Here is a 27541-nt window from a genome sequence, read left to right on the forward strand (position 1 = left end):
TGATAAGGTCCTTGTCCTTATGTAGTAGATATTGCTGGAAGGAAAATCAATAGTAAACAATTATATATCATTATTCAAATGACCCCAGCCCTCTTTAGTTATTTGTTTTCATTGTAAGTCATTTACTGCTAAAATTGGAAAGAATCTATTAAGAACCCCCCTTCCCCAGGGGATGTACACAGAACTGTAAGTTATCAGTGGATTCCAAAAACTTGACCTGAATTGGAGAACAAGGTTTTAGAAATGTGTGTAACCCTACTATAAAACAGTCCCCTATTTTGTATAAAATCTAAAGCCTATTAGGGGAGAAAAGATACTGGGATTTCCAGGAAGAGAAAGAGACTGATGATACTTCTTATTCCAGAAGTTAATCCTCTCTCAAGCCACCTCTCCTACTCATCAACTCAAGCTGACTAAGAAACAGATCCTTCAGGGAAGTCCTTTGCCCTGTCATCCACATGAGTATCAGCAGCTCAAGAGCTTTCATTGTGAACTGATTACCCATGTTCCTCAACATAACCACAAATATGTTAACTAATTGATGAAAAATAGTCCCTTTCAAGAGGACTTGACCTGTGGATATCAGATCAGATCAGATCAGTCGCTCAGTCATGTCCGACTCTTTGCGACCCCATGAATCGCAGCATGCCAGGCCTCCCTGTCCATCACCAACTCCTGGAGTTCACTCAGACTCATGTCCATCGAGTCAGTGATGCCATCCAGCCATCTCATCCTCTGTCGTCCCCTTCTCCTCTTGCCCCCAATCCCTCCCAGCATCAGAATCTTTTCCAATGAGTCAACTCTTCGCATGAGGTGGCCAAAGTACTGGAGTTTCAGCTTTAACATCATTCCTTCCAAAGAAATCCCAGGGCTGATCTCCTTCAGAATGGACTGGTTGGATCTCCTTGCAGTCCAAGGGACTCTCAAGAGTCTTCTCCAACACCACAGTTCAAAAGCATCAATTCTTTGGCGCTCAGCCTTCTTCACAGTCCAACTCTCACATCCATACATGACCACAGGAAAAACCATAGTGACCTTTATTTTCAAATCAGCAAATATGTATAACCATTACATGTTCTATAAGTAATATTATAGAAATATGATCTGAACTCAGGAAACCAAAGGAATAACTTCTAAATTTAATCAATTCTGATACTGAGTAAAAAAAAAAAAAATATATATATATGTATGTATATATATATATATATGCTTTATTATATATATATATATATATATAAAATTATACATCTCAAGAAATGGTGGCTTTTGGATAATAAAACAGTGGGTGACTATAAAGATATGTGTACTCATATACTCAAGTTTTCTAATATATACTTGACATCTTAAAATGTGACATAATTACATCTAAACTTGAATCTGTAAAATAATTTCAAATTAAATATTAATCAAAAATACAATTATACCAAATCAATTTCATGCATTGCCATCTTACAGGATGAAGGCAAACTAAAGTATAAATTATTTATAAGAAAAAAAATCCATAATAACATTGAGCTAATCATCACAGTAATTGTAGCATTTCAGGGCAAGGGTGGAAGGAGATTTCCTTTATTCATATATTTTTTTTGTTCATATATTTTCAATTCAAACTCTCATGAATAAATCATATGCTTCAACCTATTTTAAAAAACTGAAAGAAATTTGAATCTGGTGTTCTTTAAAACATTAAAAAACAAAGTAGCGCTTTAACGGATTCCATAACAACATATAAAAAGATTTCCTTGATTTATGTATGTTTGTGTATGTGTGTTTGCATGCATCCTCTCTGGCTTCAATAAAATCCCTTTAAAATTGGAATCACTTCACTCAAATTAACATTCTTTCCTCCCTTCCCTTAGAATGTATAACAAACTGCTATAGCTTAGAAAAAAAGTTTTCATCAGCACAACTGAGTTAGTCAAAAGAAATAGTTGCCAATGTCTCCGATTTCAAGTCTAAATTTAGGCAAACACAGAGTGTTCTAAAATATTTTAAATATTAAAAACATAAGGGACTTTGTGGGTGGCCCAGGGATAATACTCCACCTTCCCGTGCAGGTGGTGTGGGTTTGATCCCTGGTCAGGGAACAAGGAACTCACATGAGGTGGGGCGTGGACAAAAAGAAAAAAAATTATTTAAAAACTTAATATGTCTATTTATATTTTATGATAATATTAATGTTTTAAAAATCCACAATTTTATAGTCAATGATTTTGGTTTTATTACTTGAAGGAAAGTTATGACCAACCTAGATAGCATATTCAAAAGCAGAGACATTACCTTGCCAACAAAGGTCCATCTAGTCAAGGCTATGGTTTTTCCAGTGGTCATGTACGGATGTGAGAGTTGGACTGTGAAGAAGGCTGAGCGCCAAAGAATTGATGCTTTTGAACTGTGGTATTGGAGAAGACTCTTGAGAGTCCCTTGGACTGCAAGGAGATCCAACCAGTCCATTCTGAAGGAGATCAGCCCTGGGATTTCTTTGGAAGGAATGATGCTCAAGCTGAAACTCCAGTACTTTGGCCACCTCATGCGAAGAGTTGACTCATTGGAAAAGACTCTGATGCTGGGAGGGATTGGGGGCAAGAGGAGAAGGGGACGACAGAGGATGAGATGGCTGGATGGCATCACTGACTCGATGGACATGAGTCTGAGTGAACTCCGGGAGTTGGTGATGGACAGGGAGGCCTGGCATGCTACGATTCTTGGGGTCGCAAAGAGTCGGACACGACTGAGCGACTGATCTGATCTGAAACTTAAAATTTATAAGACAAAATCTGAATTCTATGTTTTGAGGAAGAATTCTATGTGATTATGCCTTTTAAATGATGTTCAAGCAATGTTGATTATTAAAACTAACTTTGGGATAAAATTTTATACTATATATTTACCTATAAATGTTAATGTGAAGTTATCTAACAGTTTAGAGGGAAAATGATGCTTATTTCTGTTGATGTATATCCATACATATTTCTTTTGAATACCTATATATAATACCTTCCATTATTATAAACTCTAAAATCAATTTCACTCTATTTATGACATATTAAATCTATAGTCCAAGATATTGATCAGAATACCATACTAAATAAACTAATGCTGTACTTGAAGTTTTTTCCAGAAAAATTAGCTGAGATATGCAATCATAGATTTGACCTATCACTACAGTACAAAAAAATTATTTGTCCCCAAATACCAGACCACCTGATCTACCTCTTGAGAAATTTGTGTACAGGTCAGGAAGCAACAGTTAGAACTGGACATGGAACAACAGACTGGGTCCAAAAAGGAAAACGAGTATGTCAAGGCTGTATATTGTCACCCTGCTTATTTAACTTATATGCAGAGTACATCATGAGAAACTGAGGGCTGCATGAAGCACAAGCTAGAATCAAGCTTGTTGGGAGAAATATCAATAACCTCAGATATGCAGATGACACTACCCTTATGGCAGAAAGTGAAGAAGAACTAAAGAGCCTCTTGATGGAAGTGAAAGAGGAGAGTGAAAAAGGTGGCTTAAAGCTCAACATTCAGAAAACTAAGATCATGGCATTTGGTCCCATCACTTCATGGGAATAGATGGGGAAACAGTGGAAACAGTGAGAGGCTTCATTTTGGGGGGGCTCCAAAATCACTGCAGATGGTGACTGCAGCCATGACATTAAAAGACGCTTATTCCTTGGAAGGAAAGTTATGACCAACCTAGACGGCATATTAAAAAGCAGAGACATTACTTTGTCAACAAAGGTCTGTCTCGTCAAGGCTATGGTTTTTCCAGTGGTCATGTATGGATGTGAGAGTTGGACTATAAAAAAAACTGAGTGCTGAAGAATTGATGCCTTTGAACTGTGGTGTTGGAGAAGACTCTTGAGAGTCCCTTGGACTGCAAGGAGATCCAACCAGTCCATCCTAAAGGAGATCAGTCCTGAGTGTTCATTGGAAGGACTGATGTTGAAGCTGAAACTCCAATACTTTGGTACCTGATGCGAAGAGCTGACTCAGCTGGGAAAGATTGTTGGACATGACTGAGTGACTGAACTGAACTAAACTGAAATAGGAAGAAAAAGATTCTCAAAGTACACCAGGTAAAAAAAATATGGATAATTTATGCAATCTCTCATGTCTACTGGGGAAACAAAATGCCAAATTGTACATTAGCACCTTCAAATACAAGAAAGAAAACATTTTTTCCCATGGTTTTTAGTTGGAGGAGATCATTGTATAGAATTATTGACTGAAAGAAATTCAGTAAAAACACACCCTTTGTGACCAGTGACAGGCACTACAAGTTACACACAGTGCTTAAAATTAAGTGGGAAACACAGACAAGTAAACATTTAATTACAATCTGGGACTTACATGCTGTGATCAAGGAATACAAGAGATGGGGTGAGAAGCGGGGTATACAGAAAAGAAGGCTCTGAGGAAGTCATGACTCTGTTGGGCTCTGAAGCAATAAATAGCTTTTGGCAGATCAAAGGGAAGTGGGTAGGAGAGCGTAAACTCTAGGCTACCATACTAGGATCACACAAATCCTTGCAAGTCATTTTAAAGAGTTTAGATTTTAGGAGCTATTGAGAATCTCTGAGTGAGCAATCAAGAGAGAAAGATCGGATTTTTACTTGTAAAGGGGTATTACCATTATTGAGGTGAGAAATGATGGTGATGCTAATTAGAAAACTCGTAAAGTGGTTGGAGATAAGTGGGAAAACTCTAAAGGTATTCAGGAAGAAACATCAGGAAGACTAGATGATCAACTGATATGATGGAAACAAAAGAAGCAGGAATTGATCTCAGGTTTCAGATCTGGCCAGTTGGATAGATGGCAAGGGGGTGTCACTGTCATAGTTAGGGAATCATAAGAGGAAAGGCAGAGAGAGAAAGGAACATGAAGAGTCTCTTTCTGGATACTTGAACAGGAGGTGCAACCAGGGCCTCCAAATGGAGCTGAGTGTAGGGGCTGCGTAGAGAGAACAGAACAGGAATGAAACAGGACAACTCTGACAACTGAATACAAGAAGGAAGGTGTGGTCATCCAGGGTAAGCCACAGAGCAAAATCCTCCTGGAACATGAACATTTCAGGAAGAACCAGATAAATAAGAAGAAAACCCACAGCATGTGCATGGTAGGCCTTGCTCCTGCTGCTGCTAAGTCGCTTCAGTCGTGTCCGACTCTGTGTGACCCCATAGACTAGCTGCCTATTAAATATCCAATCTCCGTTTCTTCCTTCAACAAAAGACCAGATTTTCTTTGGAGAAGAAATGAGCCCACTAAAAACACATCTCTCCATGCAACTTTGAAACGAAGGGTGGCACAAACATCATTTGTGCCAATGAGATATAATCAAATTCTAGTTGGGTGAGACTTCCAGGAAATTTATTATTTTTCTAAAAAAAAAAAAACAATAGGCTAATGATGTTTTACATTCCTCCTTCAAGGACAGCACAGAGAGGTGACACTGAGAGGTGTCACGAGTTCCCTTACAACCACAAGAAAAAGTTACATACTAAGGATGGCAAAACAGAAAATAATCAAAGGAAGCTGGATTCTTGGTGGTCCCTTGGAGTCATCATCCTTTTATACTTTCTCTCTGCAGCTGTCCTCCAGAATCAAATTAAACCTATTTGACTAAATTGTCTGATTTCAGTTAATGCAGTAGGATACAATCCTGATCTAGCTGGGTGCATGAAATTCTGGGAAAGAGAATACTTCACAAAGCACGTCAACTGTGTCAAATGGCTGCAAGAGGTAAATTATATCCATAATAGAAGGCAAAGTTGAGAAAGCTGAGGTCAAGGCTATTAAGAGTAACAGGATATTAGTGAGAGAGAAGGGTAGGGAAGGCCACACACCGTGCTCCGCATCTCTTTGCAAAGTTTGGGTAGAGTACCATATTTAAATTGCTTGTTTGGAATACTGAATGGATCCTTGTTACAGCCTTCAACATGCTGATACAGGAGAAGTAACATCGCTAGATGCAAAATGGAAGCAATAGTATATCACATTCTTATTCCAATGATCTTAAAATAAGGGAACCATGAAGATGACCACACCTGAATCTGAGATACACACTTCTAAAACTGGATATCCTCCCACAAAGTACCAAATATTTGTGGTACAAACATTTATCTAAAATTTTTTTTTCTGAAAACATATTTTGATAGTTCATTTAAATGTGGGAATCACAAAAAATTTAGATCTCCTACTTGTGTTTCACATCATTAATATTTTAAACACTTGGAGGTCTTACAGAAAAAGATGTATTTGTAGATGTATTTTCCAAATTATTTTATAACAGCTCATAGAAATAATTCACTGGAACGTATTTTGAGAAAGGCCACAATAAAGAATTTAAATGTTAACCATGCCAATAACAATAGCTTTACAAACCCTCAGATATACACTGTCATAAAGACATACTGCATACTGTTGATACATGAGGAATACTTGTCATTTAACAAATAGTTCTGTGGATTTCAAATATACTTGTGTATACAATGACTGCCTCAGGGAACAAAAAGGGTTTTTTTTTAATGTACCCATATATGCTATTAGGTTTTCAGAATCCCCTTTTCTGAAATGAAGAGATACATTATTTGGGACCATAGGAATGGAAAAAGTAAGCCCAATAATGTGTCTGGCATAGTAAATAGCACTTGCAACGAAATCTACCATTCACAGAGTGCTTGCTATTCATCAGACAGTTCTAAGCACATTATGCATATTAACTTAATCCTCTCCAAAGCTCTGTAAAGTAAGTAGAATAATATATCCACTTTACAGGTGAGGGAATTAGACTATAGAAAGGCTAAATAACTTCACCAAGGCCAGACAGCTATGCTAATTAATCACTTATTGAATGTGTAGGGAACAAAATTTATTTTAACTGGACAAATTTAATCACATCTAACTATGAAGAGTTTCCATAATGCATTTTATGGATAAGAGCCATGGGGCTAATAGCTAAGAGAACCCCTTATATGAAAAGAACACAAATTCTCCTTAGAACAGGTCATAAGAAATGTAGTTATTCACCTGGAATTGATGATCAAAATTTTAAATGAGATTGAAGAATCATAACCAACACAGTCCAGAAAGAACCTATTTCATGGGAAACCATACAGAGACCTAAGTGATCATTACTTTTTAAAAAGAATTGACTTTATTGCTTACGAATGTCAGGAAGCCTAACCACAGAATTCTGAGGTCCTTCACGTTTTAGGCTTTGATGATTTAGACAAAAGATGAGAGAAACAGGGGAAAAGGTGACTCGGCAGAATCTCAATCTACTGTTCACAGAACATTTCCTCCTCTCCTGTGGAATTTTGGTTCACTACTGCTTGCTTTCTTGAGGTGAACCCAAAAGAAAATATATTACAATCATATTTTCCAAGAATTTCCTTAAACACGATTCAGTAAGGTGACAACCTGTCCTACACTTCTATTTTAGAGCTAAGGAAATAATTTGGATGAGGATGACAAGTGCTGAATTATACGATCAAAACTCTCTCTATATATTCTTCTACATCAAACACAGGCTCCTAATCCATTTTCTAGTGTCAGACTGACATAAGAATCTAATAAAGGGCTAACTTAATGTGACTCAGTATAGATAAAGTACAGTATTATCTGGTGAAGAGATACAGGGTGATGGAGAATATTGAGGCAAAATATAAACCCTTTGTGGGGGTGTTTTTCCTCACTTTCTTTTTAACTTTCTCACTTTTACTCTAAGTTTTACTCCATCATTCATTAGAGAAGATTAAAAATGTCCCCATTCAGGCATACTAAATAACCTGGTCATAAACTTTTATTTCTCTTGACAAGTGCAAAAGGTCATAAGTACTATTAAAACTTCAATGTAAATCTTGGGTTAAAAATGACATAAATGAGAATGTTACTAAAGCTACAATTTCCACTTTAGATATTAAGAGACTGATTAGAAACTGTTTTATTATACTCAGAAACCTAAATTAAACATGAGATGCACTTTACTAAAAATTCAGTTCAGTTCAGTTGCTCAGTCGTGTCCAACTCTTTGCGACCCCATGGACTGCAGCACACCAGGCCTCCCTGTCCATCATCAACTCCCAGAGCTTCCTCAAACTCATGTCCATCGAGTCAATGATGCCATCCAACCATCTCATCCTCTGTCGTCCCCTTCTCCTCCTGCCTTCAATCTTTTCCAGCATCAGGGTTTTTTCAAATGAGTCAGCTCTTCACATCAGGTGGCCAAAGTATTGGAGTTTCAGCTTCAACATCAGTCCTTCCAATGAATATTCAGGATTGATCTCCTTTGGGATTGACTGATTTGATCTTGCAGTCCAAGGGACTCTCAAGAGTCTTCTTGAACACCACAATTAAAAAGCATCAATTCTTTGGTGCTCAGCTTTCTTTAGAGTTCAACTCTCACTGAAAATGACTACTGGAAAAATCATAGCTTTGACTAGAAGGAAAAATTAGGCCCCACTTAATAATGATCTTCAAACATAAGAGCTGCTGTAATTTATAAATGGCTTTTCTGTTATCATTTACCATGCAAGATGAAAAGAAAGTCATGCTGCAGAACTTACGTAAATTAAAGTAATAACTTGTGTTAACATATGCTGATGCATATAAAGGATACTGATGATCAGGGAGAGATAATATTTGGTTCTGAATCTCTTTTAATACAACAAATGATCTTCAGGTAATTTCAACTATAAGTCAGAAGGACAGATGAAATAATTTCCAAATGACCCTTCCAGCACAACTGCATTCTTATTAAAAACCTAGTTTGGTTTATTTTACTGTTTTCAGTCTAGAAAAGTGAAATAAGGAATCTGGAATTTCACTTGTGGATCAGCCTTCCATGAATTCACTTAGAAACATCTAGGATACATTTCACATATTACCTTTCTTGATAAAAATGGTATGGATATTAATAAAAGTTTGAGTATCTTCTTCTCTGCTTAACATTCCACTATCTGTAAATATTCATGTGGAGGAAACCATTTTTTCCTTATTCATCCAGGCAAATGGATTTCTCTGCTCTTCTAAGCTTACCCCTAATCTATCAGTACCCACCCAACGCCCCTCTCCAGCACATGGTCTCTCTCTCTGTCCCTGTCTCTGTCTCTCTCTCCTGCTCCCCTCTACTTGAGTCCCTTTCTCTGTTACTCTGTCCATGGAATTCCAAAAGCAAGAATACAGGAGAGGGTAGCCATTTCTTCTCCAGGGGATCTTTCCAACTCAGAGATCAAACCTGGGTCTCCTGCATTGCAGGCAGATTCTTTACCTTCTGAGCCACCAGGGAAGCCCACAAGTAACCACACTGGGCTCAAGTTCCCAAAATGTGTTTGGAGCTCTACGGGATGAGCAGGATCTATGAACTCCAGTTCAGCACAATGTATACCAGTGCTTCTCAAACTGGAATTTGCATAGAGTTGCCTTAAAATATTGTTTAAGTATACTATCTGATTCAGGTGGTCTGAGCAGGGCTCTGCTTTCAGCATCTTTAACTTGCTACCAGGTGATGCCAATGCTGCTGGTCCATGGATCATATTTTGAGCAGGAACCTACAGCTGCTGCTTGTAGCAGACCCAATCCTTCCCACATCCTTCCTGAGTTTGCCTCCCCTAAATGGCTGGAGCCATTACCATCCATATGGCTTTCTTTTCTTTCTTATCCATTCCTAGTTATTGCAGCACCCAGATTTCTAGGGGAAATCTTATTCTAACTTTTTCTTAAAAATCTCATCACCCACAGACCAAAGCCTAAGACTGTAACAAGTAATGTAAAGCATTACTATGCTATAATTTTCCTTTGATTTCTCATCAAATTTGCTTCATTAAATATAAATCTATTGGACTTTGAAAAAGCTTTACATATACAGATTACTGGCAAAGTATAGGAAGGCAATTAATTCTACTTTACAGAATAATTATTTCGTGTATGTCCCCTCTATCCAGAAAGAAAATGTAAATATGATTAGGTCCTGTTTTGCATATGTAAAGTTTCTTGAGAAACCCCTCAGGTACCATCAATACTAATTGTTTCCTTATCAATCAGGAAGTTTAAAGCTCTTTGTTTTTTATCAGCCAGTTATATTTATATTTATCTACAATATAAACACAGGTTGACTTACTCAGAGTGGGTCACTTTGCTGAGAGCCTATTCTAGATTTTGTTGTTGTTGTTCGGTCTTTAAGTCATGTTCGACCCTGCAACCCATGGGCTGCAACTCACCAGGCTTCCCTGTCCTTCAACATCTCCCGAAGTTTGCTCAAACTCATGTCCATTGAGTCAGTGAAGCCATCCAACCATCTCATCCTCTGTCATCCCCTTCTCCTGCCTTCAATCTTAGAATCTAAAAAACTCCTTTGACTTTTTGTACTAGGGGAAGTCAACTAAATTTCCTGAGTAATATCATCACCCAAAAGAGCAATTAACTGTTGGAAAACCTGGAAAGAAAAACTCCCAGGGAAACAATACTGAGACTGCAGTCTAAGAGCCATGGCTTCAAATCAGTGTTTAAGATCATATGAACCACTTGCTTTTACAAAGAAGTGGAAATGAGATTGCTTCTTGAAGTGGCATTCTGATGTTTCATGATATTAAACACTTCAAGTTACATGTTAGTTCACATCATTGAAACAATGGGCCAGGAATGTCAACGAATACTTGAATCACAGATGGCTCCAGAGGAGGTAAATCTTGAGCTGATTATAACAGAATGACCAGTGAAACAGGAAGAGAAGCACATTCCACAATGAGGGTACAGAGGAAAGTGTCATTTCTTGAAAATGTGATGGGCTGCAGCATACTGAGCTACTGTTAGCCAACCACAGCTAACAAAACCCAATCCAAACTTTCAATCTCATCTTCATGGTCACAGACTTAACCTTGACTTCACCATCAGCAACAGTTGCATCTCTTGTAAAATCTCAACTTCTACTCTCTCATCCTACACAGTTAAACCAAGTCTTCAATCTACAAATCTAATCTTCACTTTTCATCTCCATTACTACATCTAACTGGCACCTTCCCCTGTCTGTAATACTGCAATAGCTTCCTAACTGACCTCCCCCAATTATTCTGCAATCCATTCTCTACTCATGTAGCAAGCAAGCATCACATGAGTGAAGTTTTAAAATATAAATCAGATCATGTCACCTCCACCATTGCTTAAAAACCTTCTTTGGCACTCATTATCATACAATTGCACTCATTTCATATGATAGCAAGATTATGCTCAAAATCCTTCAAGCTAGGCTTCAGGAGTATGTGAACCAAGAACTTCCAGACATACAAACTCAATTTAGAAAAGGCAGAGGAACCAGAGATCAAATTGCCAACATATGCTGCATCATAGAAAAAGCAAGGGAATCAAAGAAAAATCTGCTTTAGTGACTACACTAAAGCCTTTGACTATGTGGATCACAGTGGAACAGTGGAATATTCTTAATGAGATGGGAATACTAGACCACATGGTCTGTCTCCTGAGAAACCTGTCTGCAGGACAAGAGCAACAGTTAGAACTGGACATGGAACAATGGACTGGTTCCAAATTGGGAAAAGAGTACGTCAAGGCTGTACATTGTCACCCTGTTTATTTAACTTATATGCAGAGTACATCATGAGGAACCCTGGGCTGGAAGAAGCACAAGATGGAATCAAGATTGCAGGGAAAAATATCAATAACCTCAGATATGCAGATGATACCACTTGAGTGGCAGGAAGTGAAGAGGAACTAAAGAGTTTCTTGGTAAAATTTAAAGAAGGGAGTGAAAAAAACTGGCTTAAAACTCAACATTCAAAAAACTAAGATCATGGCATCTGGTCCCACCACTTCATGGCAAATAGATGGGGGAAATGTGGAAACAGTGTCAGATTTCATTTTCTTGGGCTCCAAAATCAATGTGGATGGTGACTGCAGCCACGAAATGCAAGGACACTTGCTCCTTGGAAGAAAAGGTATGAAAAACTTTGACAGTGTATTAAAAAGCAGAGACATCACTTGCCGACAAAGGTCCATATATGCAAAGCCATGATATTTCCAGTACTCATGTAGGGATCTAAGATTTGGACCATATAGGCTGAGCACCAAAGAATTGATGCTTTCAAACTGTGGTATTGGAGAAGACTATTGAGAGTCTCTTGAACTGCAAGGAGTTCAAACAAGGTAATCCTAAAGGAATTAAGTCCTGAATATTCATTGGAAGGACTGATGCTAAAGCTGAAGCTCCAATACTTTGGCCACTTGATGAGAAGAGCGGATTCACTGGAAAAGACCATGATGCTGGGAAAGATTGAGGGCAAGAGGAGAAGTGGTGAGAGAGGATGAGATGGTTGGATGGCATCACTGACTCAAAGGACATGAGTTTCAGCAAACTCAAGGAGACAGTGAAGGACAGGGAAGCCTGGCATGCTGCAGTGCATGGGTTTGCCAACAGTGGGACACAACTTAGCAACTGAATGACAACAACATTGCACTGAACATATACTCCAACAACATTAACCCAGTTACAAGACCCTGCATGACCTGGCCCATATCTCTAGCTGTTTTCCCTAGTCATAGGCCATATTAGCCATCTTTCATTTTCTCAAATATACCTAAGTTTATCTTTCTCATGGCCTTTAAGATGCTTTTCTTTTACTTTGCATCTTGCTAACATCCACGTGTATTTCTGCTCTTGGTTTACCATTAATCCTTCTGGCACATGTGACAATTTTGAGGAAAAAGTTATTTGTAGGGTTAGTTACTTATTTTCTGTCATCATACCCCACTCTTTCCACTATATTGTCATTTCTATGAAGGCAGAAACCATTTTCCTTTTTGTTTACCATTGAATAGCAAAAACTAAGCAGAATGCCTGGATAGAGTTATTTTGGGGAAAATATCAATTTTTTGAACAAACTATATTTTGTTATTCTTCATATTTTTATTTAATGTCTGACTTTTAATGTCCATATTATGTAACTAAGGGAAGAACTTTTGTGCCCCCAAAACATTCAATGGGGCTTTATTCTAACATGACAAAAAAAATTTTTTTTGAATTGATAATTAATGAAAGTTTTAAGTTAATTTATGTTGCATCAATTAAAATTAACTATACTAAGAATGTATAGGTATATTTTATTGAATACACTTGTCATTAATAATTTAAATAATTTAAAATAATTTAAATAATTTAAAATAAATACAAATAATTCACACGTTAGTCTGTGTATGTGAGAAAGATGTCTAACATTTAAATCATAAGTAATAGGAGGATGACAAGGAGCAGTGGTATGATGAAAAGATTTTAAGAGATAACCAGATCTACCTGGTTATTTTATTATTTTTTAAAGACAGCATTGTTGATATGAGGAGACACTGCCAAGAATTTCCCATAAATAAGTAAATACTGAATTGATTTCCTGAAAGCCTCAAGAGACTTTATATTTAAGCATCAAATGGTGTTGAAATAATCATCTTTTCAGCATATATAAACACCAGCTACTTTTTTGAGAAAATAAAAGGAATGGCTCATGAGACTGGTGACGGAATATGTAACCTTTAACCCCAAGATTACTGGATTGAAACTGGTCCAGGATGGTGTATATAGTAATATTCAGCAGATGGAAGCTGTTTTGCAGCATCCAATCTAGAGAGCTAAACTCTTCCATTTAGTCTTTATGACATAGGGATGTGTTCCAATGTAGCTAATGCCTTCCTTTTTTTTTTTTTTTTTTTTTTTTTTTTTTGCCATCTAAGAAAAGACTGAATATTAATTGAATAGTAAATAGGTTTCCCTAGAGAATGCATAGTGATGTTAGGATATCTAGAAGGATATCCACCCAACTTTCAGCAGTGGTTAACTCTGGGCAAATGATACTACAAGAACATGTATTTTAAAAGAGCAAGTATGTTCTCTAAAGAACATATATTAGTTCTGTTACTTAGAAATAAAAGATAATTTTTAAGTTATTTAAAAATGATCTTTATAAACTTGCTAATCATATTCTCTAACCTGAGACTGGGAGTAAAGGAAAGAAAATGTATAACATGTCCACACTCTAAGATATTTCTACAAATTTGCTAAAGATTAAATATAACAGATTTGTGAACCAAAGAAAAAACAATAAAAGTTTGCCTAAGAAATCAACTGAACACGTGCCTATAGCCTGTGATTTGTTTAACTAACAAATAGAACATCACCTGTTGGTTATTTATGAATAAATAGTACATTATCTGACAGCTACCTCCTCTAACACCCACATTCAAATGGCCAATGGGCTTTGTCCTTTTCGACTAAAATACCCATTGAAACTCAAACCTTCTCTTTATGTTCTCTGTCAATGTCATCTTTCACATGGGTTATGGAATACAGGCTTCTGCTTTTACACTTCATACTAAATATTCTTTGGAAAGATAAACCAAAAATAAGAAAAGAAGAAAGTTTTTATCTAATTTCAAAGAAAATGAAAACTGTCTCCTCCTAATGAAAAGATGCTGTGCTTACTTATCTCAACAAACACAAAATCCACACTATATTTACTTGAAGACATAATGTTTCTATCCTCAATGACTTACACAATTTAAACCTGATATTTGGATGCACCATTTGGTCTGATGGGCTTACTACTTACATCATTGAGATTGCATGATTTTTCTCCCTGGTTTTCTGATTTTTATTTCTCAGTTATTTAAGATGATCAAATAGCTGAAAATCCAAGTTTAAAATCTCCAAATGGGACTTTCATGGTGGTCCAATGGCTAAGATTCTGTGCTCTCAATACAGGGGCCCAAGTTCAATCCCTAGGTTGGGCACTAGATCCCACATACCACAGTGAAGATCCTGCATGCCCCAAGAGCTGGTGCTACAGAATAAATAAGTAAATAATTAATAAAATCAAATCTCCAAATAACTGCTATTAAAGACAGCTATGGACAGAATGTCTGTGTATCCCCTCTTCTCTCCACTCCACTCAAATGTGTATATTTAAATCTTAATCCCCAATATGATGATATTTGGAGGTAATTAGGGTGCAATGAATTCATAGGCATGGAGCCCCCGAGATGGTATGGGAGGCCTTATAAAGGAATAGAAACCAGAACTTTCTCATCATCAGGAAGAGAAGTCTCACCAGAACCTGAGCATGCTGGCACCCTGGCCTTCAACTTCCAAACTTCTAGAACTGTGAGAAATGTTTCTGTTTGTTCAGTAAGTACATGGTACTCAGTATTCTTAAAGCAGCCTGAACTAACTAGGAATAGCAATAATGAACAATTATATTCTATTGGTGGTAAAAACTCAAGTTGTTAGTAAACATAATCATATCACAGAACTTAGCAATATTGCTTCCCTACTTAAGTGAAAAAACATGTGAATTCAAAAAGAATAATTTAATGTTTTCCTAACTGTAAAAGTTACAAAATGAATTATTTCATTAGCCCCTACTGCTAAGTTGCTTCAGTCGTGTCTGACTCTGTGTGACCCCACAGACGGCAGCCCACCAGGCTCCCCCGTCCCTGGGAGAGGCAAGAACACTGGAGTGGGTTGCAATTTCCTTCTCCAATGCATGAAAGTGAAAAGTGAAAATGAAGTCGCTCAGTCGTGTCCGACCCTCAGCGACCCCATGGACTGCAGCCTACCAGGCTCCTCCGTCCATGGGATTTTCCAGCAAGAGTGCTGGAGTCGGGTGCCATTGCCTTCTCCGACAATAAAAAATTATTTAAGTCAATATTATTTGCATGTCTAGCATTAACAATGCTAATTAAAGCTAAGGGTAAATCTCTCCTACCAGGAATTCAACTCAAGATGGAATTTAATATACTCCATATGCTCTGTACTTAACCAGAAATTAATTCAAGAAAATTTAATTACTGAAATATTTTATTTAAATTTTATTATATTAGCACAAAAATCTTCAAATTCAAAATGGAGTCAGTCCATTTTTGATATAAAAACATTTAGATCCCCTCTGTATAAATGATCATAGTGTCTGACCAATACAGGGAAAGAGAAAAAAGTAGTGAAACAACAGACTGACAATTAGATTTACGATTTATTATTATGTGCCATTCACACTGTGCTACACACTTTATATGCATAAATTCATTTAATCATATGTGAATTTTGCAACAAACGTCAGTGTATTTTAGAATGTAAGTGTGCCAGAAGGTGGAAAGATATTTTAAAATCACTAAACTAAATGAGTTTTTAACATTTTTCCTTTGAATACTGAAAATAAAAATCATATATATTTATATGTATATAAGTTTTACAATCTGATCAAAGAATGGAACTGCAAAGTTGCTTAAAAATACAGATTAAGTAGAGGAAACAAGAAATATTTTCAAAGATGCAATATAGAACTAGCTCAATTTCAAAGATAAGTCTTTCAGGGAACAAAACATGTGTGTGTGCACATATATATTCAATGAATAACTAGTGTCTAACCATAACAGGGGTTAGCTTGACTGGATGCATAATCAATCATCAATTAATCAGTCAGTATTGTCAATTTGATGGCATATTCTGATTTTATCTGCTTATCTGAACCATTTCACCTAAAGGGGTAATCCTTCCATCTTCCATGCTTAGATTTTAGAAACATATTTTAACAATAAAATATGGTTTACCGTTTAACGCATGGCTCTTAGCATACATGGTCAGTACACTTTCTCATTTTATCCAAATGAGGAAAATCAGATAAATCAAATCTTAAATCACTTTTAAGAAGCATTGTTTAATAACAATATCGATGAAAGATCACAATATATTGACAGTAGTGGGAAAATATTACTTTAAAATATAAACATTCTACCTCAAGGTAATTACTATTAAAAAGCATCCTAGTTAATAAAATCTGGAAAGACTTACTCTCTGATTAATTGTACAAAATTATTTTTTTCTGTAAAGACAGTTCTGTGTTTTGCTGCTAAGACAGCCAGCAGATGACCGCCTAGCCTGAAGGGATTTCTCTTCCTCAGGAGAAAACAGTTTACATAGGAAACAAACAGTCATATGCTGACTATGCACTGCTTAGCAGATGACATAGACATGTTCTGCAATCGAAAGCATGAGGGTCAAGGTTCAAATTAACTTTCCCTAAAATTCAATGCAATTACCCAAGATTGAATTACATATTAATATAAGTTGGGTCAAAAAACTGTGCTATCAATTTACGCCAGGCATAAGTTGAACTAAATTTAATAACTTGGTATTTAATAATTTGGTAATGTTGGGCATTAAAGAACATTTTCTAAACATTCAGTAGACTATCAAATAAAGCTAGTTCAAAACAAACAAGAAATACTACTTGCAAGACTGTTTTAAAAAGTTCAGTTCAAAACTGAATTAGATGAACAGTGAGTTATAAGTCTTAGAGAATTAGAGAAATATATTTTAAATTTACAAATTACGGAGCAGGCAGGTACGCAGGTGCGCAGGGGGATGTCGGCAGGAGCCCGGGGCCCCGCCTCCGAGGGGCCCAGGCGCCCCCGGGGAAGGCCCAGCTGCCCGCCGCCCCGCGCGCAGCCATGGATTTAAAAAGAAAAAAAAAAATTTACAAATTAAAGTCCTCGTCAAGATATATCATTCTTGGCTTGTAAAGAAAAATAATTTAAAAATAAAATTTAAAAATGTATCTGTAATTAAAAATGATTTTACCTTTAGAGATAAGCTTTCAAAGAGGGATGGAAACTCTAGGTATATGGACTACCATATATTTCTTAGCATTCCAATTCTTAGAATTTATAATTGTGCAAGATAAATTTAATTGCATCAAAATTGATTTTTCAAGAACAAGAATACAACTTTTACCACATAGCAAATATCATCACCTAAAGATTGGTCAGTGCTTTTCACTGGGTCCAACTTTGTTATATGTGCATGTTCGGAAGCTCAGTTGTGTCCAACTCTTTGGGACTCTATGGACTGCAGCCCGCCAGGCTCCTCTGTCCATGGGATTTCCCAGGCAAGAATACAGGAGTGGGTTGGCATTTCCTCCTCCAAGGGATCTATCTTCCCAACCCAGGATCTAACTTCTCAACCCAGGGATCCAACCCACATCTCCTGTGTCTCTTGTATTGGCAGGTAGATTCTTTACCACTGTGCCACCTGGGAGACCAAACTTGAATATAATTGGATTTAAATGAAAACAAAAATAATCCTAAAAATAACCAATAAATACAATCCTCTTGGTGCATTATTTAAATTTAAATAAATATTAAAAACATGAAAGACAAGAATATTATTATTTCTATACAAAAATAAAAGTTTGAAATGACATTCCATACCATTTTTCGCCATTGTTTGAGAGATTGACAATTGTTAGGAACCAAGTAATCCAGTTGTTACAGCTGTAAAACTTGGTTCAAAGGCAAATAAAACACAGATAAATGTTTTTAAAGACATTACCAACAACTGTGCTATGAAACCAGTGTTGTCTCAAGACACTTTGGTTAATGCTATTACTTTGGGCTTTAGAATCACTAAGAAATTAGATGCAATCTTTTGTCTTCCTGTGTTTGAGCCTTTGGGAGAAAGAAGAATAGCTCTTATTGAACATCTAAACTAAGAAAATATAAAAAAATAATAATACTTTCCCGGAAATAATAAACACAAGCTATAATAATACTTTATAGATTTAACCTACAGCAAATATGACCCATGTTTCCCTGTCTACCCTCCTGTCTGGTATTTATGTAACATACAAAAGGCTAGTTTTGATTTTACAATGCAAACATATGTTAAAATGGTGAATGAGCTGTAACCATTGGCTAAAATAGATAACTGAAATATATGTGAATTAAATTACTACACATCTATTTGTAGTATACTGAACCATGATTTTTAAGAAAAAATTAACTACAGAGAAGTTAATGTTTCCCATATAACTTACATGTCCAAACAACACAATTTATCTAAACAAAAGCATCCTTTTAATTTTTTCAATTTAACTAGTATAAAAATTATTGGAAGCAAACACTACTTAAGCTTTTTCAAATAATTATTATCACTAATATGGATCCTTATTATTGTACTACCCTCATTAATACCAAACTATATTTGGTAAATGTATAATATCTATATACTTTCCTCTTCCCGACTGTATGAATTGTTAATGAATGAGATCTTAAAGTATTTTCTAGAGTAGTTTCATTAAATTTTATTCAGTAAATTATAATAATTTTTTTCCTCTGCAGCTTGAAAACATTTTGGGATGTGTCAGGACTATCCCACTAAGATTTGTGAACTATGCATTAAGGGACTGTGTATTAGAGTATTTCACTGGTAAAAGTTATATAATGATCTTCTGTCTGGTTTCAATTTCATAATCGTATATTTGTTGACTGAGACTGCAAGAACTTTTCCCATAATGGACTCTCAAGGTTGTGGAATGTCTACGTTAGGAAAAGAACTTAACTGGAAACTAAAAGTACCTTTTAAAATAACTGTACAAAAGACAGATTAAAACAGACAGGTCTCTAAATCCCAATGCATTAAGGATATCTTGATCATCTGAGGTAAAACTAGAGGTGTTTTGAAAAGGAAGATATAGAGGGTGAGCGTTTAGACACTCAATTCAAGTCTATCAACTTTTAAAAAACTTCTGACAATGACAAGAATGCAAGGAGAGTAGATAATAACACAGAAACATGACATGATCTTTGATATTTCTGTTGCTACATATTTCTTATAAACAATTATAATTCCAGAGAAGTTACAATCACTGATTTCCCTCCTGGTCTTTAGTTCCTTAGGTACTACATACAAGAGTTGGCCTAGGTTATCTAGGCTGACATCATCTTTCTTGATTTAAATTTGCTCTCAAATATTAACTTATACTTATCTTCACAGAAAATAATTATTCTTAAACATAATGGTGTCAAGAGTTAGAAAAGTGTTAATGTAAGTTTAAAAGATGTCTTTGGCAAAACATATGTCTTCTTATAAATAAGTTGAACCTTTACATTCTTTTGCTTGTGCTACATTTAAAGTTGAGTTTAAAAAATAGACATACAAAGAAAAAGAAAACATTCTGTTGTGATTCCAGCTTTTCTACATATCACTGATTTAGCTCTAAGATCTATCTTGAGAATCAAAGCAATAAAAGAAAGTACAGTAAGTTAATTATCAGTTAACTTCAAATAGAGAAATATAAAGTTGGGTTTCAAGTAAATGTTTTAAAAATGTGAATGTCTAGTTTCGACATAGTTTTAAATGATTCAATGTTTTTTTATTCTATCTAATTAAGTTTTATGCTCATATAAGATATCTTTGGCTTTCTGTCTCAAGTATTCAGTATTACATGGCTCTGTGAGTGTGAATCAAATCATCTAGGTTTTTTGGAAATGATTCCACATTAATAATATGATTGAGTTGTAATAATCTGTAAATCCCTTTCTATGTTTATAATTTCATAATTATCTGTGATTCTATATAGTCATGTTCTAGTTGAATGTTGGATGTAATGCTAAAGATTATGAAAATTGATTACATAACTAGAATTTTGAACGTGAAAGAAAGTGAAAGTGAAAGTTACTCAGTCATGTCCGACTCTTTGTAACCCCACCACGGTATTCTCCTGGACAGAACACTGGAATGAGTAGCCTTTGCCTTCTCCAGGGGATGTTTCCAACTCAGGGATTGAACCCAGGTCTCCTGCATTGCTGATGGATTCTTTACCAGCTAAGCCACAATGGAAGCCCATTATATTAAAATATCAATCACCTTATAAAATATTATATATAAAAATAGACATAGTTACATATATAGTTTCATATATAGTTATAGATAGTCAAATTTAAAGTGAATTAGATCTAATTTCATTTGTCTCTCTAATCCATATACAATTCTCAATTTCTGTCATATATACATATGCTCAGCAGGATTCTTTCAAGGGAATGAAATTTTCTGACTCTTGAATCCTTATTGAAAATAAGAAAAGCCTGTTTCTAATTCAAATACAATACATTACACATCTAGACTCTAGATATAACAACTGAATCATTAGTTAACCAAATCCTTTTTGAGATAATTTCAAACGAGTGGCCTTTTTTATCTGTATAAATATACTGAACCATCAGCCACCCAAGGATTCCCATCACATGTTTTCCTCTCAGGGTGCACTACAGTGTAGCAAAGATGATAAAGTATGAGGCAAATATATACATTTCTCTAGACTTAGCTTTACCCAAAGTATAATATAGTTCTGACAACTGGAAACAGTTTAAAACCATAACTTCCACTACCAGTCGAAAGTATTTCTCCTAACGAAGACAAACGAAAAATATCTTACAGTATTCGTCTTACATCCTCATACTCTATATATTTAAAAGGAACAAAGGAGGGGAATAAATCAGTTTCAGTGAGCATCTTCAACAGAAAACAGTTCCAAAAGGTAAAACACAACACAAGGACATTTGCTCAATACTATAAAAAACCTAAAGGAGAAAAGAATTTGAAAAAGAATAGATATATGTATACTTGAATCGCTTTGCTGTACACCTGAAACTAACACAAAACTGTAAGTCAACTCATAGTCCATTATAAAATAAAAATGTTCTTAAATTTCAAAAAAAATTAGGTAAAACAGTTCACAACTATGTATGAATCCCAATTTAGCTGGAATAACCAGCTAGGATGAGAAATTCAGAAAATTCAAATAAATAGTGGACGACACACACATATAAAGCTACAGATCTTCCTCAGGTAAAGCCTGTGATGAACAAGGTAAACGATCCCACGCTGCCATCCCTCCACCAACTCACAGGCCACGTGCTCCCCAACACTAAAAGCCCATTTTACTTACTGGCTACCTCCAGCGATGCATTGTGACTCACAGCCTCTCCGAGGTAATTCCTTGCTACACAGACGTAGACCCCTTCATCAGGCCTACTTTTTCGTCCGTGCACTATACGTAAGAAAAATAAAGATCCACTTGGCAGCAACATTCGGTGTGAGCGAGGGTCATCTTTGTCTGTCTCCACTCTCTCCCCACCTTTGTACCATTCGATGGTGGGTGTGGGGCGACCTTCAGCTTTGCAGTTCAAAGTTGCAGGTTCTCCTTTTGAGACAATTAGATCTGACGGGTGTTCAACAATACGAGGTGGAAAATCTTCCTGACGAAGACGGGAGCCTGCAGAAGAATTGACAAAATAGCTTCATATCATCAACTTGAAAACAATTAAAAGTCTTATTTCAAAAGCCCAGGCGTTAGCACTACCATCCAATAAACACTGCACAGTATTGACCTACTCTTCCTAACCTTCCTAACTAATCCTTCTGGTGTCTACTTTAACCGTACTTTCTAATTCCTGAATCCTTTTGACTCTCCACTTAGAAAGTGCTCTTGCTAAATCTCTGTCTGTACAAATCCCGTCTACTCTCCAAATCCCCTGTTTCAGAAGACATCACCCTGTCTGTTTGTACCATGTACGAGCCTGTTTTTGCAGAGGAATGTGTTAGAGAATTGTTGACTGTTACAAATAATGGCATGGCTTCCTGGAATCTCCTCCTCAATGCAACATCAATCAACACTTTAGTAAAACATATGCTATATATTAATGAACATTTATGTTGAAATATGCAAGATGGAACTTTATATAGACTTTTATATCTTTCTAAATAATAAATACATGTACATAAATATATTAATACATATATATATATACACACACATAAGGATTGCTCAGCCATGTCCAACTCTCTGTAACCCTATGGACTGTAGCCTGCCAGGCTCCTCTGTCCATGGAATTTTTCAGGCAAGAATACTGGAGCGGATTGCCATTTCCTACTCCAGGGAATCTTCCCAACCCAAGGATCAAACTCTCTTGTAATGCAGACAGATTCTTTAACATTAGTGTCACCTGGGAAGCCCCATACATACACACACACACACACACATATACAACACACACATATGTTATATATACATATTTATATATACACGCATATATACTTTCCCAGAGTTTTTATTCCATAAATTAAGTTCATTAGTCTCCAATCATGATTTTATTACTTTAGTAGATTTTAAAGATGAAATGTTACATAATTGAGTTTAAATAATTCAATATTAAATGGAAAAGGATATTAGGTGAGGAGCTACATTCTAGATCACACGTATCGCTTAATAAGCAAAGTCCTGAGAGTGTCATTTAAATATTTTGTTTGTGCCTTATTTTTTCCAATGAGACTGTAATCACTAAAACAGGGATCAACTTTCATATTTTTAATGTTCCTACCTTACTGTTGCCATGGATAGATTTAATATGTAAAAATCTTAAAGGTTTCTCAACTTCAACAACCAAACTTTAAAACCTTGTTCTCATCTAGTGTTCCAATCTCAATGAACAAAGAAAAGTAGAAAGCAGTCTTGCTTGACACCTCTTTCTGTTCCTTAATCTTCCCTCAAATTTCTCAAATCAATTTACTCATCGCAATCTGTACAGCCAGTTACCATCCCAGATCAAACTGCTGTAGATTCCCACCAGGATTTAGGAACGCTCTTAAATAGCTTCACTTCAATGCAGCCAAATGAAGGCTTTGAAGTGTAAATACAATCTGGGTCCTCCCCTATTTCGGTGACTCTTAAAATAAACTCATTGCTCTTAAAGTCTTTAACAAGACCTACTGGAGACTGTGTTCATTTCCCTATCTAGCTCTCAGGACCCTTGCTATTCTGCTGCTTTCTCTGCTTTCTTCACCTGAGTTTTCTGTTTGTTCCATATTAAGCTTCCTCCTTCCAAGGCCTACGCCTGCCTTAGGGTCTGGTCTCAAAAAGATCTTATTCTAGTGGATACCCATTCCCCTTTCAAACCTCTACCTTCTCTGACCTTTACCACAAAATTTAAATGCTTCTTTTTAGCAAGGGTATGAAATTACCTGTGGTAAAATATGAGAATTATATTTTAAATTTATTCGCTAGATGCCTTGAACACTGTCTCTCCCATTACTCTGAAGTTCTGCGGGTCTAATTTTGCTCACGGTTTCTTCTCTTATACGTGACAGATTGCTCACACCACATATTCAATAAATACATGTTGAATAAACAAAAAGTGCTAACAGCAAACCCTTATTTGAGTGGAATGATCTGAAGCTTATTTATCATGCTCTGTATGAAAATACTTCAATATTTCATTTTTATTTTTTGTCAATTTTTTAATTTTAATATTTTTTAATTTTATATTTTATTTATTGGGCTGTGCCAGGTCTTAGTTTCGGCATGTGGCCTTCGGTCTTCACTGGGGTATGTGGAATCTTCAGTCGCATCTGTGAACTCTTAGTTGCAGCATGCGGGATCTTGTTCGCTGACCAGGGATTGAATCCGGTCCCCCTGGCTTGGGAGTGCAGAGTTTTAGCCACTGGTTCACCAGGGAAGTCCCAAAAGATTTTATTTTTAAATTGTAACCATATATACACACTGTTTAACCTCTACTAGACTATAAACGCTGCATGGAGTTTATTTATGGCTCTAATTTGTAATTACTACAGTTACTATTTCCTAACGAAATGATGAATGATGAAACTAAAAGATCTATTATTTGCTTATGTCCACCATGAAACAAAAAACATATAATCTGAAATATTGAGTAATAGTTTTGTAATCTGAAATACTGAGAAATAGCTTTAGTTCAGTGCATGATATACAACATATCATAAATCTTTTAAATGTAACCAGGCTCTAGAAGTGGAGGAAATAAGCCAGCAACATGGGGAAAAATTACTTGGAAACTCGTGGTCTTTCACAAAAGCTATACTGATGGCAAATGAAATTTAAATTGAATTTAAGATTACCCAAATACAAGTACTGGAAAGCTCCAGAAAATACAGCACTATACTATATTACTGGCCTTTATTTTGGCTCTAATTATGAAAGCTGGATGCTAATGAGGATCAACTGCTGAGGCTATATATATTTAATTTAAGTAGATTTTATTTATATTCTGAAAGTGTATTTTAGATAAGAAAGTGACATGTAAAACACCAATACAGTATACTAACGCATATATATGGAATTTAGAAAGATGGTAACAATAACCCTGTATACGAGACAGCAAAAGAGACACTGATGTATAGAACAGTCTTATGGACTCTGTGGGAGAGGGAGAGGGTGGGAAGATTTGGGAGAATGGCATTGAAACATGTAAAATATCATGTATGAAACGAGATGCCAGTCCAGGTTCAATGCACGATACTGGATGCTTGGGGCTGGTGCACTGGGACGACCCAGAGGGATGGTATGGGGAGGGAGGAGGGAGGAGGGTTCAGGATGGGGAACACATGTATACCTGTGATGGATTCATCTTGATATTTGGCAAAACTAATACAATTATGTAAAGTTTAAAAATAAAATAAAATTAATTAAAAAAATAAAAATATTTAGTCTTCTGAAAAAAAAAAAAAAAAAAGACTGCCTAAGAGAGGCATGCCAACATAAGAAACTTGAGGTGAGTCTTAAAAAAATGAGTCAGGAAGAAAAGAAAGAGGATTTCATTCAGAGGCACAGATATAGAAGAATACAGTGACTTGTGTGATCTCAGTTTAGGCGGACATCAGAGATTATGATGCCCATGCCTGATGAAGCAGTAATGTGATGGGCTTTGTACGTCAAGCCAAAGTTCTGGAACCTAACTGAAGGCACTTGGTTCAGTTCAGTCAGTTCAGTCGCTCAGTCGTGTCCGTGTCAGTTATGACCCATGGACTGCAGCACGCCAGGCCTCCTTGTCCATCACCAACTCCTAGAGCTAGCTCAAACGCATGTCCATTGAGTCAATGATGACATCCAACTGTCTTATCCTCTGTCCCCTTCTCCTCCTGCCTTCAATCTTCCCCAGCACCAGGATATTTTCCAATCCATCAGTTCTTCCCATCAAGTGGCCAAAGGATTGGAGTTTCAGCTTCAGCATCAGTCCTTCCAATGAATATTCAGGATTGACTTCCTTTAGGATTAACTGTTTTGACCTCCTTGCATTTCAAAGGACTCTCAAGAGTCTTCTCCAACACCTCAGTTCAAAAGCATCAATTCTTTGGCGCTCAGCTTTCTTTATAGTTCAATTCTCACATCCATACATGACTACTGGAAAAACCGTAGCTTTGCCTAGACGGACCTTTGTTGGCAAAGTAATGTCTCTGTTTTTTACTATGCTGTCTAGGCTGGCCATAACTTTCCTTCCAAGGAGTAAGCATCTTTTAATTTCATGGCAGCAGTCATCATCTGCAGTGATTTTGGAGCCCCCAAAAATAAAGTCTCTTACTGTTTCCCCATCTATTTGCCACGAAGTGATGGGACCAGATGCCATGATTTTAGTTTTCTGAATGTTGAGCCAGCTTTTTCACTGTCTTCTTTCACTTTCATCAGAAGCTCTTGCATTCCTCTTCACTTTCTGCCATAAGGGTGGTGTCATCTGCATATCTGAGGTTATTGATATTTCTCCCAGCAATCCTGATTCCCACTTGTGCTTTATCCAGCACAGCATTTCGCATGATGCACTCTGCATATAAGTTGAATAAGCAGGGTACCAATATACAGCTTTTCCCAATTTTGAAGCAGTCCATTGTTCCATGTCCAGTTCTAATGTTGCTTCTTGACCTGCATACAGATTTCTCCGGAGGCAGGTAATGTGGCAATGAAGTGAAGTGAAGTGAAATCGCTCAGTCGTGTCCGACTCTTTGCGACCCCGTGGACTGTAGCCAGCCAGGCTCCTCTGTCCATGGAATTCTCCAGGCAAGAATACTGGAGTGGGTTGCCATTTCCTTCTCCAGGGGATCTTCCCAACCCAGGGATCGAACCCTGGTCTCCCGCATGGCAGGCAGATGCTTCATCCTCTGAGCCACCAGGAAATTCCCAATGTGGCAATAAGAACATTCAAATACTGTAAGCAAGGGACTGCATGCTCAAGTTTGGTATTAAAAAGGTCACTATTGGTACTATGAAACTAGAATGCAGCAGCTAGCTAGGAAGAGATTTTAGGATACTTTCGCACTCTTTCAATAATAAATTCTGAAAGCTTGTACTTGGATCTTGAATGACAGAAAGGAAGATAGAAGGTAGACTCTAGAGACAGTTACAATATCAACAGGATCTACTCACTGGCAATTTGGAAAAAGACGGAAATGAAAAGTGCACAAGGTGGAGGAGAAGCAGCGGGTAGAGAAAGTTCAAGATTCTGGTCTGAGCAATGGGTGAAGGGCAGCCCCAGTGAAGGTCCAGAATAAAAGAGTAACTATGGTCAGAGGAAGAAGGACAGAGATGATTTATTCAGCATGAGTCATGGAGAGTTCGGGATACTTCCAGAATATACAAATGAAGACAACTAGTTGCCAATGAAATATCCAGACCTCAAGGAAAAAAAAAAATCTCAGCTGGATCTCTAGATGAGAATCAAGCTGGAGACTGAAACCCTGGGAAAGAATAAATCTGTCCAGGGAGAGTGGATAGAGGAAGTAACGGCCAATTACAGAAACTGGAGATCACCCAGGCTCCATGAAAATACAGTGGAGCTCAGGACTCTCTCCGTGTCTAACCTATGGCCCCATACACCTGGCCCACGGCCAGCATGCCTCTG

The 27541-nt window shown here is 36.6% G+C and overlaps 1 protein-coding gene across 1 annotated transcript in view; it reads right to left on the reverse strand.

The window, feature by feature from the left end:
* Positions 1-27541, reverse strand: part of ROBO1 (roundabout guidance receptor 1) — a 1293158-nt gene that overhangs the window by 352925 nt on the left and 912692 nt on the right. Inside the window, exon 4 of the mRNA XM_070367810.1 lies at positions 21787-22113. Coding sequence (XP_070223911.1) covers positions 21787-22113 — 327 coding nt within the window. The remainder of the gene's footprint in view (positions 1-21786; positions 22114-27541) is intronic.

The sequence above is a fragment of the Bos mutus genome, chromosome 1 (genome assembly GCF_027580195.1).
Source record: "Bos mutus isolate GX-2022 chromosome 1, NWIPB_WYAK_1.1, whole genome shotgun sequence".
Classification (NCBI taxonomy): domain Eukaryota; kingdom Metazoa; phylum Chordata; class Mammalia; order Artiodactyla; family Bovidae; genus Bos; species Bos mutus.